Source organism: Dermacentor variabilis, chromosome 4 (assembly GCF_050947875.1).
Source record: "Dermacentor variabilis isolate Ectoservices chromosome 4, ASM5094787v1, whole genome shotgun sequence".
Taxonomy (NCBI): Eukaryota; Metazoa; Arthropoda; class Arachnida; order Ixodida; family Ixodidae; genus Dermacentor; species Dermacentor variabilis.
This window is the reverse complement of record NC_134571.1, coordinates 145,033,870-145,054,135: the sequence shown is the minus strand read 5'-3', so window position 1 is coordinate 145,054,135 and position 20,266 is coordinate 145,033,870. Positions and strand designations below refer to the sequence as shown.

Here is a 20,266-nt window from a genome sequence, read left to right as displayed (position 1 = left end):
TCGAAGCGGTGGCGTCTACCATGGCGTCGGTCGAGGTGCTCGTTAGGGTTGGCGTATCCTCTGGCGTGAGGGCGTCTTCAAACTTCTGTAACTCCATGTCCTCGGGTAATGGAACGTTCAAAGCTACCTCTGGGTCATCCATGGCCACGGTCGATGCGTCTTTTGGGCCCTAGGGCCCAAAGTAACAGAAGGAAAACAGTGACTGTCGGAGACGAAAAGGCACACGTCCGTTCAGCTCGGCCACCTGGTGGCGAGTCGTAGAAGCGTCCGACGAAGCATGGGCGGAACGCCTAGCGAAGGTACTTCTTGCCTAGCTTCCACAGCCTTGACTGCTATCTGTGGAACGGAGTATAGAGTGTACTATAATGCGGCAATTGTTTAGTACACTCTATCGCGTTCTAGAGCGCAGGAAGCGCATCGTGAGCGCCACGAGCGACGAGACGGAGAGAGCATATGCAGTTCGGGCGCCACGAACAAAGAGAGCACGTGCAACGCAACTGAGCGCTTCGTGTGCAACGAGAGAGGGGCACACGCTGCGCGACAGCTACGACAAACAAGTGAGAGAGAGAGAGAGACAGAGCATGCGCAGTGCGATTTCCACGAAGAAAGAAAACACACGCAACGCGATTGAGCGCCGCGTACGAGAGAGGAACAAAGGCAGCGCGAGGGAAAGAGCAACGAGATAGCATACGCAGCGCGAGAGCCACGAGCAAAGCGAGCACGCACAGCAGATGCCCGTCCACCCAAGAGCCTTTATCACCTGCGCAGTGACCAACATTACGAGAACGTTCTAGAATATGATTATGTACTTAACGTTCTAGGTTGAGTTCAGGTTCGAGCAAAAATAACAGCTCGTTCCGGCGTTCAGTTGCATTCATGTTGGATACCGTGATTCTAATAACACTGGTAGCAATGATGAGGAACCAAACATTTCCTGAAACTTGATTTTTAGAGACTAACTTCATCGGACGCGAACTTGTGGAAAAACAAAAGAGCAATCCTGAAATCACAAGGACAGCGACGTGCTCAGTCGGCGGTCGCCGTAATCTGAACTCACTGCTCAACTGCGTCCCCTATTTAGGTGTGACTTTTCATACTGTTCAGAGCACGCGTGTAATCACTGCGCATGCGCACAATTTCATCTTACACACTTCCTCAGCTGCAGAATTGGCGAAAGCCGTCGAACATTTTCGGATACTGAAGGCGTGTCTATAGCACCGAGCGATAAATTGTTAACGGCGACGATTCGGTAACTATCGGCCGCGGGTCAAAAGGAAAACAATGTGCGCTTGGCAATATTGTTGCGAGGCGGACGCAAGCACGAACCTGCTTATGCAAGGCGAATGCTGAATGCACCAGCTGAAACTAGAAATTGGCGGCCGAAGCGCCCCAGCAACAACACTTCTTCGTCATCGTCTCTAGTCTGCACACTACGCCGCCGGGGTTGGAGCGCCGACCCGGCGCAAGGGATTATGGCCCGGCAAAGGCACGCGCGTAAGGCTTTAAACGGGAGACATGAACAACATACGTTCTTGGCTGTGCGGACAATGGGCCGGGCTCTTCGGGAGCAATCTCGTACGCCACATCCAAAGGCTGTCGCAGGATTCGGTAGGGAACTGAACATCGCGACAATATAAGTATGGCAGGTTCGAATTCACAGATAAAGATGGAGTAATTGTGGCTTGAAACAAACCCGGATCTCCGTCCCTTTTTGGATACGAGTTAACTAGCTACATACATTTTTGAGTATGCGCAAAAAGTTGGGAATGCTTTCCCACTGTTGTTCTGTGACCCCAGTCTCTTGTTTCTGAGTGCCTACGTCTTGACGCCGATTGGTTAAGCACCTGTATCGCGCAGTAACACTGAATGAGCTTGGCGTCTCTGGCATTCTTGCGGCACGCAGCGGCAACGTGGTTCCTGCGTCTTGATAAATACACGGGCGTGCCTGTTCGCCTTAACAAACCAAGCGCCAGTGGGACAATTTATCTCATTGGCAGTCTCGTTGTAGTCCCGTACTGAACGCAGCAAGTGCCTGACCTCGGCTAAAGTCGAGAGCTGTTTGACAGTAAAAGGATCAGCCCTTCCTCTATCGGAATATGGGGTTAAGCGAAGCTTGTTCGGCGTCCACCTGACCTTCGTCACAATTAAGTAACCCACGCGTAACAGTGCCGGATTACTGCGGCGTCCCGCTCCCTCAGCTCTGGATCTTCATCTTGTTGCTGTCGGATTGCCTGGGCTCGGGCGGCTCTAACGGCTGGATCGGCGCGCCGACGGCGAGCCGTTTCACGGGCGTGTTCTCGCCGCCGCTCGTCGAACGTTGCCCGTTCCTCGCGGGAACACACAACGCGTGACTGTTCCGTCTGTTTCTCGATACTGAACTGAACGGAAACAAAAGCATTTCCTGCCCTTTCCCTCCCCGGCTGAAGCGAAACGGCTCTGATTGGCTGCGCGCGTGGCGTGAGCGAGCATATGCAGCTTGAATCCTTGCTAATGGCTCACGCCCCGGTGCCGGCGTAGTTAACTCATCAAACCACCCTTTCGCGCAGCTGCTCTGTTCTGAGGGCAACCGGGTTTCGGCATGAACGTATCGTCACCAAACTTGTGATCGAATAGAAGCTTTGCTTGAAAAAGCGGTAACTGCAAGGAAAGTATGTCCGACGTATTTTGAACTTGGGTCGCCGGACGTATAAGCACTTCCTTCAGGACCCGCAGTCAGCACGTACACTCTTAAAACGGTTGCATCCTTTCGGGTGTTTATTTGTCCCACAACAATGATCATCATCTTCTTGCTTGCGTTTCTTTTCTTGAAAATTCAGTGCTGGCTACTTTCCTGTCGAGAATGCTGTGTCACGCTGATAACGTGCAAGCCGTTCATGACTGGAAGCGCCGGACTCGCAGCGTAAAGTAAAGGAAACGCGGGAAAGACAAATAACGAATATTGTTGTGGGACAAGATAAGCTCCAAAAGGTGCAATTTTTTTAAAGTGTAGGGCGGGCTGGTCGTTTGCGTCTGTAGAGAGAGAGACAGAGAAAGGTAACTGAAGAAGGGCTAAAAGAATACAGGGAAGTTGACCAGGTTCAACCCCATCGGAAATTCTGCAAGCTCGTTGGTAAGCCACTTGAAATACACCAACAGACGCAATAGCAGTGTTTTCCGCACTGGGAAAAGGGGGGCCACTGCATCATTGCGCTTAAAAATGTCGCTGTTTAGCGCGAAAGCAAAACACTGATATCTGATGTAAAGCATTAAACAATTATACGGAGTAAGAGTTGTCGTTTTTAGACTGTATAAATTGCATTAAACATTGGCTCACTAACAATGGAAGTACGATGCCACGTCACAAGCATGCGCATAGACAAGTATGAACAGATCTCATATGATGACCGTGAGCATTGCCTGTCACAACGCTGGCTAGATGAGGAGCGCCAAAGCGAAAGCTCGATAGAGCACGTTTCGTATACTGCCGTTCGCTTAGCCAGCTCAATCGATCGACCTCTCCTATACTAGGACGAACAGCGCGTGCGCCGGCACCATCTCTCTCGGATCCACTTCGCATGCTTTCCCTCGCACAACATTATCATTCTAGGTGCATTTTTGCCCCTGGAGTGACCATTTAAGTGCTGCCGCAATAAATATGCCAGGGTTGTACCCATTGCCAATAGCAAATCAGTTTTCTAGCCTACAGCTGCTCTTTTGTGTGTTTGATAATTAATCGTCATTAGCCTATTTTTCCTCTGATTTCAACCTCTCAGTGGCGTCATGAGTAATTCAGAGTGGCCGCAAAGGGCAGCGCTAAGTGCCCACCAAGGCTGGCCTTTGCCTCAGCATGCGTGCTGAAACAGTACGACAGGCTCGCTGATTCAACAAAACAGTTCTAGCTCTTTTATATCAAACCGTGTGCTTTTTTCTTCTCTCTCTATCTTTTCTTATAGGGAGCTCCGATCGAAGCAATTTCCGGAAGTAATCAGCAAGGTTTCGTTGCTATCGATGACATTCTCGTCAGTGAAGACGAGTGCCCAGGCACAGGTGAGTTCTTCCTGCGTTCAAACTTTCGGATACATAAAGGAAGAGTGCTCTTTCCTGTCCTGTTCATTATTCTTCAGATATATTTACGTGTTTTACGCCAGAGTGAACCAGACAACAATTAAAGTAGCAACTCAATGTTAATATGTGGGCCAACCGATAGAAACAAGCTCTGGGAGAAAAGTTGCTTACACAGGGGTAAAGTACCTCAGGTGTCCGGTGTTACAATAAGTAGGCCGCCGACAGGGACACCACGTAACTCCACTTTGATAACCCGTTAAACATCGGCACACCTATCGTAACGTTGGCAAGCCAGTCTGAGGCACTTCGCCCTGCGTATAAACTTTCATCCCATGGAAAAGAAACAAGTGGTCTATAACAGATGTGGTAAGCTGAAACATGAATCTGTGGTCATGATACTAGTGGCATATATTATTGCATGCTTGCACATTTTGACCATTTATTTAAGCGCGAAACGTTCCAGGCCATCTTGTAGAGGGCCTACATTTGCGGTAGAGGAAAAGTAAGAACCCCATTACTCGTCATGTGGCTAATCGGTGGCAATGTCGATGTCGGCTTCCTTAAAGCTGCTTATCAGCCACACTGTCGGCTTGTGGCATGGGCCGATCAAATTTGCAAAAAAAAAAAAAATAAATAGAACAAACTCGCTAGTGCATGCCAAAGGCGACATGAACCAGAATATCTGTGCATTGCATGCACCAAAAAATAGTGGAGGTGTCACTTTACCAGCCCACGTGAAGCTTGTGCAAGTAAACCACGATTGCGCGTGATCGTGCCAGACACAACTGCGCATCAGTTGGCCGTTGTGTACCGTTCTATATAACACGGCGCTGCGTGTATTAGTATACTCATAGATTTTACCGCATATGGCCAAGACACACATGAATTTGTTTGCCTTTTTATTATAGTCGAACCTCTATATAACCAAGTTTTACTTGCGGCGAAAAACTACGTTAAATTGCGATTTGCGAATTTCGTTAATTTGTGGTTTTAAACTTCCAGCATTGAAAAGAACTTCACGCATTTCCAGTGCATTCCGGGTGGATACTATCTCGTTAGTGAGCGCTTTTAAACAAATCGCAAGAAGGTCGGGCCATAATAGAGTGGTTATGAGCGCCAGTGCGTGCGGTGGATATCGAACCGAGAGCATCGACCGGGCTCACGACGTCCGTGATGTTCATGTGCTGCGTCGGTGGCGCGTATATCTTGGACGCCATTGCTGAGCGCGCTTAGTTCCCGCAGCCGATTCCCACAAATTAGAAACAAAAGTGTAAAAAAGATACGGATAGTGGCCGTGAGCAAAAAAAAAAATGGGAGGACGCTTAAGCTTCGCCTTCAAGAGTGGAACGCGACAGCGTTATCGCACCCCGTTCGCTTATTAAACGCAAGGGTATTGCGGCATCCTCGCACCGGTCTCCGCACTGCCCAAGTGCGCTCAAACGAGACGAAGGGGAGAAGCGGGCGAGTGGCGCACCACCTGTCGGGGCAGCGCCGTACATTGCGAGGAGGGGGTCTTCTGTGTTTGCCGCAAGATGGCTCTGCGTGTGCGCCAAGCACAGAAGAAATGTAAGCTACTCGTTTAACTGCGACTTCTGTAATTTACATGCTCATAATTACCGATATAGGCCGCAGCACAACTTTCTACGGCAAGTTTCTAAAGCAACACTGAATTCCCCAGAGGCGCCTTTGTGTCGCTTTGAACCATCGAACTCATGGTTGAGTGGTAGCGTATCCGTCTCACACTCCGGAGACCCTTGTTCGATTCCCACCCAGCCCATCTTGGAAGTTGTTTTTATTTATGAATTACTTTCCGGGATGTATCGATCACGGCCAACATATGATGTAATTTTTGCACTTGAAGTAGATGATTTCACGAGGCGGACATTGCGCGCACCATAACTCAATATGCATAATCCGCTAATTACGTTGATAATTACTTTACGACACGTACATATCGCAATTTACGAATTGTAACCGGTGAGTTTGCAAGTCACGTCAGCTTGGAACAAATTCTGAGGAACGCACGGGTTTCGAAACATGTGACGCGAAACTGACGTAAGAACTGTACGTAAAATTCACGTAATAAACTATTGTGCCACCTACTTTTTTTACCAAACCGTCCTCTTAAACAATGAACAATAAAACTAACTGAAATGCCAGTGTGATTATTCGCACACACTGGCAATGAATATCTCCAAACTGGTGTCATCCTCAAAATTAGTTCTAAGTGAATAAGCTAAAATTTTGAACTCATCGGCTGCAATTCGTAAATATGTGCCGTAAAGTAATTAAAATTCTAATCAGTGATCTTTTTAATCAACTTTGCATTTCAGCTTCTCCTCCGAGTAATGCCAGTCTGTTTGGGCAATCTAGATCAAGGACTAGAATTATAGTATCCGCCACAGGCGACTTTTAAAATTCTGTTGCGCAAAAAATAAGAAAAAAAAATATGCGGTATAAGGTAAACGTTTTGTAGTTGTGAGAAATTGTTTATAGCTTAGAAAATTTATATGCGTAACACATGAGCTCAAAGGCGAGAAGATACCGTAAATTCGAAGCACTTAGACTACTGTATACTAGATTAAACGAGAAAAGGGGGGTTAACCGATGAGACCGATTTTTATTAGCCATATCATAAGAAGCCAACAAACATTCACATGAAGGACAAAATGGGGAAAGCTACTTGTGCTTAATAAATGAAATAAAGAAACGATTAATTAAAGGAAATGGAACTGGATGAAAAAACAACTTGCCGCAGGTTGAGAACGATCCCACAACCTTCGCATTACGCGCGCGATGCTCTACCAACTCAGCTACCTCGGTGCCGTTTCCACATCCACTTGACCGGTTGCCTTCACCCAAAGTGATCACGATCTCGTGACGCCTGCGGCAGAAAGAATGTTCTACATCCGCCGCCAAAGTTTGTGAGTGGTGGCGCCGGCTAACACTCCCAGGGTTCTACTAGGAAACAAATACCCAAGAAAGTGGATGGGGAAATGCACCGTGGCAGCTCAGTTGGTAGAGCATGGCATGCGAAATGCGAAGATTGTGAGATCGTTCCCGACATGCGGCAACTTGTTTTTTCCTCCGCTTCCATTTCCATGAAGTTATAGTTTCTTTATTTCATTTATTAAGCACAAGTAATTTCGCCTGTGTTGCCCTTTGTGTCAGTGTTTGTTGGCTTCTCATGATATGTATGCTAGATTGTTGTTTAAGTGTAGGACAGTGTAAGTCACTGTACACTACATCAAAAGAAAAAAAAAACAGGGATCGTTGCGCACAATGTAAGGTACTCGAAGAAAAATATACACTGGATGCTTCTCCGTTCCACATCCGCGTCAGCCACTTTTGTTATAGCCTTTAAGCGGAATAGTCACCAGGACATATACATTTTGTGCTTGAAAAAGCTTTCAATGCTGGCTGTAGTTCTTTCTCTTCCCTTATTTTCTGTGCCGGCATCATGGTGGCGATTCAAATAAGCCTGGCCGATTATGCTCACTATTCACCGATTAGTTGAGAATGCACGAGCGCATTCTCAACTATTCATCTGTTCTAAACTCAACTAATCAGCCCATTCTCAACTCTGAACTTTCTAAGCACATATGCTCGCCTGATCGCCCAGGTGTAGACCATAAACAAAAGCGATCACGCGTGTGGGAGCACCCCATCGTTTGCTCCAGCAAGAAAAAAAAAAGGACTTAGTTTTCTTCAGAGGGCATAAAAGACTCCGCTTAAGTTTTATCACGCGACGTATGCTTCATGCAATAATGTATCGGGAATTTCTTGCTATTTATTATTGCTGTCTTCGCAATGAGCCCTCCAAGTTGTTTAGTCGGTGCTTCGTGGTGTCTGTTCCCTTTTCTTCTGCCTTTATCGTTTTATGCATTCATTTCGCCGCCATACCGTACTCAACGTCTGTTGTGCAGTCAACTTGCCGCACTTCAAATGCCACGACGGGAAGACAGTGCCGGTGGACCGCGTGTGTGACTTCGTGCCCGACTGCAAGGACAAGGCGGACGAGGAGAAATGCGGCCATTGCGACTTCAGAAAAGATGCGTGTGGCTGGAACCTGGACGGCGTGCACAACCGAGGCTCGGCTTCGTGGCAGTTAGTCCCCATAGCACTGGTCCCACGGGCGCCGCCCATTGGAATCAAGGGCGAACGTGACGGTAAGTCACTACGATTTGAATCGCGAGCTCAAGGAGAGGCGGACGGCAAAGCCAGCGATATTTATTTATTTATTTCAAAATACTGCAGGCAGCAATGCTGCCCTAGCAGGGGAGGGTTACATCAAGTGCAATGACAAAGTTTTCACAGTCAAAGTTTGCACAGTCAACAACAGACGCTGGCAGACAATTCCACTCTTCAATTGTGAGCGGAAAAATGACTTCTGAAACATTTTCATCCTCGCAAAGTACGGGCGGATAACATTCGAGTGAGTAATTCTAGAAGACCTGTGTTGTGCGCGGGAAAGATAGGTTTCGAGCGGGAGACTGAGTTTGTTCTGATATATCAAATAAAGCATTTTAGTCTCGCAATCTTTCGGCGGACACGGAGGGCTTCCAGATTCAGTCGCTGCAATATGTCAGTAACTGATGAAGAAGACCGATAGTCAGATACAATAAATCGGGCAGCAAGGCGTTGAATTCGTTCTACTTGTGCGATATCTTTAACGTAGTATGGGTCCCATACAGCGGAAGCGTACTCAAGGACTGGTCGAACCAAAGTGCAGCATGCCTGGAGTTTAAACTTGACGGCGAGTCTTTTAGTTTCCTGCGCAAAAAGCATAGTTTATTAAACGTTGTTGCACAAACGTTCTTCAAATGTTTGTCCCATTTTAAGTAGCTTGTGATAGTTAGTCCTACATATTTGGGCGCTGAAAACAAGGTTTTGGTTGTCATGTTGCGGGACCAGTGACCACATTCTAGTTTGGGGCTAATTGTGAAAGATCTTCATATACTGTGGTTTTGGAGCACGATTAAGAAATTAAGGATCAGCCATGGGTCGAACGCTAACGAAGACAAGGCCATTTCTTTTTTTTTCCCTGTAAGTGATTACAAGGTAGCCATATCCGACATACGCCGATCCCGTCTGAAGTCAGCTAAGAAGAGCTATTCTTTAAAAAAAAATTCGCAGTTTCGCCGAAACAATCAATGCAACAGCAAGGCTTAGTGCTGTGCCGGATGTCCTGAGTTGATTATCCGTACCAATATGCGGATAGTGCGAAGGACATGGCACGATGCAACACGTGACACGGCACAACTGCTTGTGTGCAGCAGGTATACAGTGCCACGGTTGTCGTAGCATTGGCTCGACCGTGAAAGCCGGCAGTGGCGCTATACCGGCCTCGCAACTACATGCTGCACGAGATTATTATCCGGCCTGTTAAGAGCCGCATAAGTGCAACACGGTTGGTATGCGCAAAGTTGCTCAGCAGGGACGCTATAGTGTGTGTGCAGGCAGCGTTCATGCCAGCAGCAAAATGCTGATCGCTTACCTGCACGGCTCCAGCTGATGCGGTAGGGCATAGCGGGATGGTGCGTCCATTTGGTTCCCCCCCCCCCCTTTTTTTTTCTGTCGAACATGATGCGCGGCTCTGGCGATTTTCTGAGTCTACATGCGTGGACCGCGCATGCGCCGTCAGTACCACGACAGCACGACGACGCCAACGCGCCTCCAGCATTGGCTCTTGGAATTAAAAAAGCCAATAACCCTGAACTGCTTATTGTGTCTTCCACTGGGATTACTTGCTGTGAACTAATCCTCCAATGAGCCAAATAACAATCACACAGTGCAATCTGAATTAGCTATAGAAACGAGGAGCCAAGACTCGAAAGAACGAATCAGTCATGCGCGAATAAACACTGCCTGAATATGCACGCTATCATAAGGAAGGAAGGAAGAAGTGGAGAAGGAAAGGCAGGGAGGTTAACCAGTTTAGCTTAACCGGTTTGCTACCCTACACGTGGGAGAGGGATGGGGGAGATGAAAGATGGGGAAGGGAGAGAGGGAGAGAGAGCACATAGCACAGCACCCACACATCGTCCGTTGGAGTCCATCAATCTGGCATGGTACGTGATATCACTGTCACAACCGCTTCTCCAATCCCGTCTCTTTCGAAAACCGAAGTAGTCCCTTCGTCGCCTTCACCTCCGATGTCTTCTGTCGGCGGCATGTGAAAATCGTGTCGAGGGGTCTAGTGTAAAGGTACGCTAGAACAGATGCCAGGGACTGTCGCTTAACGTTATATTCAGGACAGTCGCACAGAATGTGTTCCAGCGTCTCCTCGCAAAGAGAGGCATTGCAGACAGCGTTGTCGACCATTCCAATACGGAAGGAGTAAGATTTCGTGAAAACCACCCCTAGCCATAAGCGATAAAGTAGAGTCGCCTCTCTTCGGTGGAGTCTAGTTGGCATATAGAGATGCATGAAAGAGCGCAGGTGGTATCCCTTACAAAAATTTTTATAGAAAGTCCATAGACAGCCTATAGACATTTGTCTATGAAGTCTATAGACTGTCTACATTTCTTTAGACTAGTCTGTAGACGTATGGCCATACACTGTTTATAGACTAGTCTATAAAAAGTCTGAGTCTATAGACTGTCTATACACTGCCTATAGACAGTCTATAGACTTATGGCCATACTTTTTATAGACTAGTCTATAAAACATCTGAGTCTATAGACTGTCTATAGAGTTATGGCCATGCACTTTTTATAGACTAGTTTATAAGAAGTCTGAGTCTATAGACAGTCTATAGAGTTATGGCCATACACTTTTTATGGACTAGTATATAAAAAGTCTGAGTCTATAGAGTGTCTATGGATTAATTAAAAGTCATGTTTGAAGACAGTTGTCTGCAGAATGTCTATGGACGAGTGTATAGGCTTACAGTTCTACTTTTGTAGACTGAAGTCTATAGAATGTCTATAGATGACAATTGTCTGTAGACATTTTATACACTTCAGTATACAAAAGTATATATATATATATATATATATATATATATATATATATATATATATATATATATATATATACATACAGTTCTACTTTTGTAGACTGAATTCTATGGAATGTCTATAGACAAATGTATATAGATAGTCTATAGACATTCTATAGACTTCAGTCTACAAAAACTGAACTTTATAATCCAATACACTTTTTTCTATGATATTCTGCAGACATTTGTCAAAAACATGAATTTTCATTAATCTATAGACACTCTATAGACACAGACATTTTATAGACAAGTCTACAAAGAGTGTATAAGGCCATAACTCCATAGCGGCTATCTACAAGTTCACATTTTTCTTTACATGCGGTAGCAAAAAGTATTAAATGTATTTATACATGTGCACATGTTCCTTTTCATCTGCACTTATGCATTACCGTTAGTAGATTAATAATGCTCCTGAACCAGCTGTACTTTCATATATGTTGCATAAACAGAAAGAACTTATATAGTGCTGAATCATGCAGTGCAAAAAATAAAACAAATGCACCGGCAATGCATTAACCGTTTTTATTGCTCGATATAATAGATGAATTCCTTAAATTCATGTCTGGTGCTATTATGGAAACAGATTAAATATTTACACTACTCCTTGGCAAGCATGGTCGCCAGGCTGGCCTTGACCTTTGTGTCATTAGTCCCAAGGTGCTGCAAGTGTATGCTGCAAATAAGTAGATGCAGAAATATGAGGCAAAAATAACAAGTGTGTATTCTTTGTATGTTCATTAAGCAGCTTAATATATTTGCTCAAACCATCTAAGTCAATACTTAATGCGGTTTAACTATGACTAATGGCTGCTTGTTAATACAAATCAGTAGCTTTATACAATGTTTTATTGCATGGTATGGTGAACAATTAAACAGTCACAACTGCTGCTCGTGCCAGAAACCGTATGTTCCTTTTTATGACAAGTTCATATATGATGCATTAATGTACTTATCCCAAATGGTCTCTATTTATTGCTGAAACGTTACCCAGTTGGGCTGTCTCTACATTTTTTGGCTGTTATTTAAGTATGCCCGTGCAGAGGGATATTTTCAGAAGACGTGACTGCAATATTCACACTATCATGCCTAAGATTGTTATTTATTTTGCTTAATACACATTTAAATGTCTGTCTCATACTCTTAAATGAATGGGTCGTTGGCCATAAATTCAACAGAAGGCAGATAAATTGATTCTATTGATATGGGGTCACTTGATTTCTTACAGGTAATGATGCCTTTTGGGCATGCTAATAGGTTTCCAATTTAGGTATACCACATGAGCACCCTAATACCACACGAGCACTTTGTGTCATGGCATGACAGATTTTCACCTTCTAGGAAACAGAACTGATAGTATAGTTCGAATGAATTCTATCACAGTAAATTATTGAAGGTGCTTTCAAAGATGAAAATTTTTCTAGGGTTTCGAGGTTCAGGACTTTTAGTTAACAAAAAAAAAAACAAATTGAGTAAGAAATGTTTTGTCAGTATGCGTGACTTTCTTTTTTTTTTTCAATAAATGGAACCAATTTCCCTCAACTTTTTATGAGGTGAAACGTTTTAAAAATATATTTAACAGAGAGATTCTGTGGAAACTTTGTATGACATATAAGACAGCATACCTATGTGGCCATTTTAAGACTTCCCGATCTTTTTCCAAGCCTTCCCTGGCTGTTTTCATGAAAATTTCCTGGCAATCTATGACGCCCGCAGCTTATGTGCAATAAAAAAATATTGTGGTTTAAAGCTTGCCAAGTACTGCCAGTCCATAATATTTAGATCAAACTAATAACACGTCAGTCACTTGACATGCAGTACTAGATGGCCACACGAGTACAGCACGGGAGACAAGGACAAAGAGACGCACACGTAAAGCAAATGCAACAATGTGAGGGAAAACTATTCAATGAGTTATATTTACGGTTGAATAGTAGTTTTCTATATCATTTGCTCTCATCACTTATGCCTCTAGTCAACTTTGTTTACCTGTGTCTAAAGATTACATGGCAATATGAATCAGTACCACTATGATGTTTCATTATATTACAGTATGAATTTTACAGTATCGGTTGTTTTATACTTCATGTTACGTCTTACCACAATCGGTATACGGGCAGTTCGCGCAAGTTAACATGACCTTTAGTGACGTCCAACCCTATGGCCTTCACCGGCGGTGGTATAGGAAACCGTGGAAAATAATTCGAATTGCAAAGAAGTATACGGGGTGTTTCACTTAATTTAAGCCAGGTTTTAACATATGCAAATGCTACGTAGCTGGAGAGAACCAAGGTAATGTTGTTTGCCATCGCTTGGGGACACTCAGATTATTTTTTGCATTCCCCTGATTACGTAAATAGTGTTAAATAATTTCTCAATTATTTTATTTATATCAGAATTCTCAATGTTAAAAGTGCAAAGCAACATTAGAAACTCCCGATACAGTTTTCTGTTCAACGCGTGCTCCATAGAAGTGTTTTTCCGAGCGCGAAGAAACCCGCGATTACACGCAATGTGACTCGAGCGACCGGTCGCGCAGAAATATATATATATATATATATATATATATATATATATATATATATATATATATATATATATATATATATATATATATATATATGCATGTGTGTGTGTGTGTGTGTGTGAATGTATGCATGTGCGTGTTTGAAGAACTATGTAGAGAGGGAAAAGACAAGAAGAAATATACACCTTATCGACTTTTTTTCTATAGACTGGCTATAGACTGCGAATAGACAAAAAGAAATAGAAATCTTGTCGACTTTCGTCTATAGAAAGTCTATAGATAAATAACATAGAAAAATTAATAGAGCCTGTATCGACTTTGGTCGATAGGTAGTTACAGAGGGGAAGTAGACAAAAAAGAAACAAACACCTTATCGACTTTTTTTCTATAGACTGCGTATAGACAAATAGAAATAGAATTCTTGTCGACTTTCGTCTATAGAAAGTGTATAGACAAATAACAGAGAGAAATAAATAGAGGCTGTATAGACTTTCGTCTATATGTAGTGTATAGAGAGGAAGTAGACAAAAAAGAAACAAACACCGCATCAACTTTTTCTATAGGCTGTCTATAGACTGCAAATAGACAAAAGGAAAAATAAATCTTATCGACTTTTGTCTATAGAAAATCTATAGACAAATTATAGAGAAAAATAAATACAGACAGTATCGAGTTTTGTCTATAGGTGTCTGCAGTGGGAAAGTAGACAAAAAAGAAACGAACACCATATCTACTTTTTCTATAGACTGTGTATAGAGTGCGAATAGACAAAAAGAAATAGAAACTTTATCGACTTTAGTCGATAGACAGTCTATAGACTTTGTATCAACAAATGTCCAAATCTATAGAAAGGCAAGGTCGTCTATAAAAAGTCTATAGACTTTCTATAGACAGTCTAAAGTCATTTTTGTAAGGGATATTTCAAATAAGTGGTAGTAATAAACAATATTTATTGATTTTCTTAACTACTCTCGAAAGTCAGCGAATCAGGGCCCGTTTACAGAACAATCCTCTTACGTACCATCTACGGGCGATTCTTTCTCTCTCTGTTTTTTTTTATTTGCCAGGTAATATAGGTTACAATGTTTCTTAAGACCTATAAGACACAATCAGCTTTAACTTGTCCCTTTTTTCCAATTTCAGGGAATTATTTGCTATTCTACGCAAACAGAACAAGCTCGATGAAATCAAGTCGTGCCCTTATTCAATCACCGAAAATCAGAAACACGAACAAACTGTGCACCTTGAAGTTCTGGTTCAACTACGCCGGAAATGGTAAGTGCACACACTTCGTCACTAGATGACGTGGTAAGCTGTTACACAATACAAGAAGCCCATCAACGGTGTGAAAATGCATTCGCAGGTTAGCACAAGACATTGCGTCCTAAACGCGTAAAAACTTCCCAGCGTTTAAATGATTTGTCCTTAATAGTCTTGCATCGCGGGCAAAAAAGAGTCGGGCTTATAAAACAGGCTATATATGCAGATTTGCTCAAATGACCGGTATATTGCAACCACAGACTTAAATACTAATCGCGCTCAGAGGTGCGTTCCTCATACTGCAGGAAATTGAGCGTTTTAGTTAAACAAAACAGAGCTTTCGTTGATTGAACCAGTGCAGAATAGCTCTATTCGCGTTCGCTCCCATGCCTGGATGCCGAAAAGACGCATCGCACCATGTAATGCACCGTTCATTATGGCATTCTAAAGTGTCTCTCACAGTGCTTCTTTCTTTATAGCCCGCATCTCTATTTGCGCTGTGTTCAATAAACTGAAATTACACGAACTGGCCCAACTGTCAGGTATGATGCAAGTGGCTTGGCTAAGTGTCTTTGTAATTTGTGAAGCTATTTTTACGTAACGAAAAACGAACTAAACGAACACGCTTTCTTCTTTTTTTAGTTAAGTATCAACGAACTGGCCTAAGAACATGTTATGCTAATGTATTTATCATCGTGCTTTGCGTTAGAAGGGGACCATGGTCCCTCTATAACGTAGAACTATTCCAATCTCCTGACGTGAAAAATACGCAAATGCCGACGCAAGCATCGGGTGGTGGCCCACAGCGTTGTCTGAACCGCCCAATCAAGCGCTCTCTCCTCGTTTACAGGAGGTCACTTCTATTTCCTTTAAAAACGAATAACATTGCCTACATTGAGTGGTTTTTCTTATCTAATTCGCTGATAAGGGGTGAGTAGCCCGCTCAAGTGGCGCGGATTTCAATGGAGCCTAGTCAGTGAATAGTCAGAAAATAGTCTAGTCAGAAACCTAGTCATAAAATAGATAACCGGATGAAGAAAGTGGTGCCGGTGTCTGCGATTGATCCGTTTCTCTCTATTTAGCTTGCGGCGGCTGGTCAAAAATTGCGGCGGTGTACAACGGAAGGTTAGAAATGCCTCTAAAACAGATCCTCAGCAAAGAAGAGCTGGCAGAGCGATTTCGTATAGGTGCCGAAAGGGCTCGACAACATTACACTGCCGCGTAAAAAATTTTATTATACGCAGGTAAGTCCACGCTCTCCTGCAGGTACAAGTAGCCAGTGCCTGAGCGATCGTCGGCCAGCCATCTTCCATTGAACGGGGCCGTCTCCGGCTATAGAGAAAACAATTCAGTTCGGCATAATAATGCACCTTTAGAGCGCACACGACATCCTGACACGATGAATTTTTGTGGTTTTGTGACGTCGCGTGACAGACAGGCTAAGTGGGCGCAGACCGAAAACTTTTAACCAATAGCAGAGGGCTATTGGCAAAAAAGCGTCGAATCAGAAGAAATTATTTTTCTTATTTTGGTCTAATCTTGCATAGCCAGTGTGTACACGTCATATGAGATGGGGAGCTGTCGCGATTTTGCGTGACGTCGCGTGACACACAGGCGAAGTTCGGCTGGCCCTAAAATTTTTTGACCAATCGTGAGGGGCTGATTGAAGAATTGGAATAGGAAACTTTGGAATAGCTTTACATTATAGCGCCCCAGATCCGGACATTTTCTTGAGCGGCAAGTTACGCAGCGTACTTTTGTTGGAAGTAGTTATAGTAAAGCTGGCCTTGTTTAATTAGAGCTTCACCCTATGCTACGACGTCTTCTTTATTGCCGCGTGTCACTTGCACGAGGAGGCAGAGGTAGAGTTGGATATTGCTTCCTTTTCGTCTGCTCGAAAGAAAAAAAAAGAACTTTGCGAAATTTTACTGCAGTGAATTGTACTGTCTATCAGTATTTTTAGGACGAAGGCCCGAAACTTAGTTTCCATTTTATGTCTCAAGAGCGGCGGCTGATTATTTTGCTTAATGCTGATAGAAAACTTGGGGCTGAAATATGATGTTGTGAACTATCGCTTTTTACTTCATCTAAGGTTTTTTTCTATTTCTATGTGTTTATGTATTGTTTTCTTGACCCCGTCTGCAGGAGACAGTATTTACGTTGACCTGAACATGACGGTAGGCGGTTACGCTGTGCCTGTGTGGGCTCTGCGTTCGTTTGGACGAATGCCAGAGGAGGGCGTCTGGAACGAAGCAGTCGTCCAAGTTGGGCGCTATGCTACAGAAATCAGCGTAAGTCGCGGAAAACCCGCTCACGGTTTGTTTTCTCGGCAGCCACGTCTTTTAGTAGTGAGTTTTTCAGGAACTTGCATTTTCATGGAACGATGAGCGGTCATCAAGTGCGCGCATGTCAACACCTCTGCGTCAAAGTATGAGGCAGGAGCGAACGAAAAAAAAAATATAGTTTTCGTAATTCGGAGACAGGTTTAAGACCCACTTTCACCGAGCAGTTGGGGGACACAGTTGGCAGCGTGCGTCATTAAACAACTATGGCAGTACAGCACTCGTCCTGTTATGTGCGGTTTCGATTGCCGTTTTTATTCCAATCTGTCTTCGTCTTCTTCGCGCTGCTCCAAGTTTTATTTTAAGTAGTATATCTGCCCGATCATACAGTAGGCAGTTGCTTAAATACCAGTGTAGATTTACCATCAGACACCGAAGCTGAAACCTGAAAAAGATATGAAAGCAAGTACCTCATTTACGCGTTTAAAAGTGACGCGCCTCTTGATCTCAAGAGAAAGGCAATGCAGTTTTACTGAATCCGATCGCAGTCCTTTCTTGGGTTTAATTATTTCACAATTAGGTGCTTTCAGCGCGCACAACTCTTGCAAAATAAATCAACACTACCACCTGGCACAAAGTGTTGTGCTTAAATTTTGACTATCGTTGTAGTCTACTTCTAGGCAGACAAGCGGCCTTTCTTTCTTTTTCTTGCAGTTTCACTTCTCCGCAAACCAGTTTTCGCAGGGAAAAGCCATGTTTGCTGTGGGTGCCATAGAATACAGTGGATGTGCTTTGCCAAGTGAGTTGAAATGTGGACGATTGAGAATACTTCCCATGTAGTTCACCATGGCCCACAATCTTGCTGTCGACCTGCAACATGATTTTTGCTTAGATTTCAATCTACTACAGTCTACAGAAACCACAAATAGGTGGACGAAGTGAATTGAAGTCTTCTTGAATTGTTTCGTAGCAAACTGTCTTAGACCGGGAAACATTGGGATAATCCAGGATGTATCGACGTCCCTTTGCCAGGCAACTCTGTGGTAGTTCCCATTGTGCTGCATTGATGCCAGGGAACAAGTCAGAGCGAACTTTCCTTTGGTAAACATAGGCTCACGTTTACACATCGAAAGCGATAGAAAAAGTCAAGCTAAGATTTGTTACCGTACGAAAACCAAAATAGAGGGAGGTAATCGCGACACACACTTTCTTTTTTATCTCCATCATTTTTTTAACCATCGTCCACATTCAAGCTGGAACCTCCCGATGCGTTTTTCACGAAGCGAAAGCGCGACGCTGCGGGAGACGCCCGCGCCGTTGCCGAAACCAGGGCGTCCGCACGAATAATTTAATAATATTTGGGGTTTTACGTGCCAAAACCACTTTCTGATTATGAGGCACGCCGTAGTGGAGGACTCCGGAAATTTTGACCACCTGGGGTTCTTTAACGTGCACCTAAATCTAAGCACACGGGTGTTTTCGCATTTCGCCCCCATCGAAATGCGGCCGCCGTGGCCGGGATTCGATCCCGCGACCTCGTGCTCAGCAGCCCAACACCATAGCCACTGAGCAACCACGGCGGGTGCGTCCGCACGACGTGAATGACGAAGCACGTGTGTGCACGGGCAAAGTGACAACACGTGTTTTCGGGACATGTCCACAATACGACAATACTCATTGCCATCGACTGCCCGACGCAGTCGATGGAAGTCGGTGGTATCGATTGCCACCGACCTGTGCGCTCTCATCGGCGGAAGCACAGGTGGCATCGTGATGCGAGGCGTTTTTTACTATTGCGAGATGAACCGGCGGCGACGCGATTTCCGCGTGCTCCGACACTAAAACGACGCCTGCGTGGGCAGTAGTGCTATGCTATTCCAGTGACCTGTCGACATTGTTTTCCCTCGGTGGCGCAGTACGGTGAAATTACGAAGTCGTTCGCGCCCCGAAGTGCTTTCAAATTATTTGTTCTGCGAAAAAGAAAAGTGCGACGCAGGTTAGCTGCCATTAAGGAGCGGCTCGGCACAAAAGGAAAGCGCTCGTTCGGCGTTCTTAGAACTGGCCACTAAGTGCACCCGTTGGTTGGAGAGAAAGTTCCGATACCACTCCGAGTCCCAGTGCACACTTACCGCCTTTATGAACGTTCCAGATGCGCGCAGCATCATAAGCAAACCATTTCGTTCCATTGACCATTTCATTGTAGACACGCACAACGTCTCCGCCTCGTGGTCTACTACATTGGGCTTTATCAAGCGAATCGCATCATCCGGGGTGTATGTGACTTTCAACAATACACAAGAGAAAAAGTGATTGAAAAATGACCCATGTGGAAAATAATGCCTTTGGTCTTGTAATATGTTGAGCTTTTACCGCTTTCATAGGGATAATAATTGAAAGGCCAGCCGTTACTACATTTGGGCGTTGCAAATGGACAATAGCCGAGAAAAGTGACGATCGTGTGTACAGAGTGTTACAGCTAAGAACGCTGCAAAATCAGCTTGGAATTCCAACAAACGCCGGAGTGCCGTTTTCCTGGAAGGAGGAATTTCGTTCGTGAGTGACGAGCATGACGGGAATGGGCTACCTCGTGACGCGTCTGTCACGTACAGCGGATCAAAGACCATAGAGGGGCATCAATGGCACAGGCATTTCCATGAAACCTCGAACCTGCAGAACAGTCACTGTAAGTGCACCGTGAATCAGGAAAAGGCAGTAGAGAAAATAAAATGAGGGAGTGGGTAGGGAGGAAGCGGATAAAGGGTAGAAGGTGGGTCATTGGTTATGGTAAGGGAGAACGGAGAGTAATGTCGCTTGCGAGAGTTTTCGCTGAAAGGGAGGCTTGCCTCGTCGACAGGCTTCTCATTTGCTTCCACCTCTTCAACCACGAAATCCTTTCTAAAGTTCTCGAAGTAGTGACGCCTCCGATAGCGTTTTCCAAATTCTTATGAATAAACAAATTGGCCGATAGGGCTTTGTGAGGGACTTTTTAATCAGCTATAAGCAGTCATGAAATCAGCCTAAGCAGTCCTGAAAAGTGTCAGGCTGCGAAAATGTAGGAGGAACGATGTTTTAAAACGCATAGGTAAGAAGCCTAAATTAACCAGAAGGAATACGTAAGCAGTTTATAAAACACGTCCAGTATACTTTCAAAAC

General features: G+C 44.3%; 1 protein-coding gene across 1 annotated transcript in view; it reads left to right on the top strand.

The window, feature by feature from the left end:
- LOC142578382 (MAM and LDL-receptor class A domain-containing protein 1-like) overlaps positions 1–20,266 on the top strand; it is an 87,073-nt gene that overhangs the window by 23,521 nt on the left and 43,286 nt on the right. Inside the window, exons 9-13 of the mRNA XM_075687776.1 lie at positions 3,933–4,026; positions 7,971–8,213; positions 14,715–14,846; positions 16,977–17,122; positions 17,828–17,912. Of these exons, the coding sequence (XP_075543891.1) occupies positions 3,933–4,026; positions 7,971–8,213; positions 14,715–14,846; positions 16,977–17,122; positions 17,828–17,912 (700 nt within the window). The remainder of the gene's footprint in view (positions 1–3,932; positions 4,027–7,970; positions 8,214–14,714; positions 14,847–16,976; positions 17,123–17,827; positions 17,913–20,266) is intronic.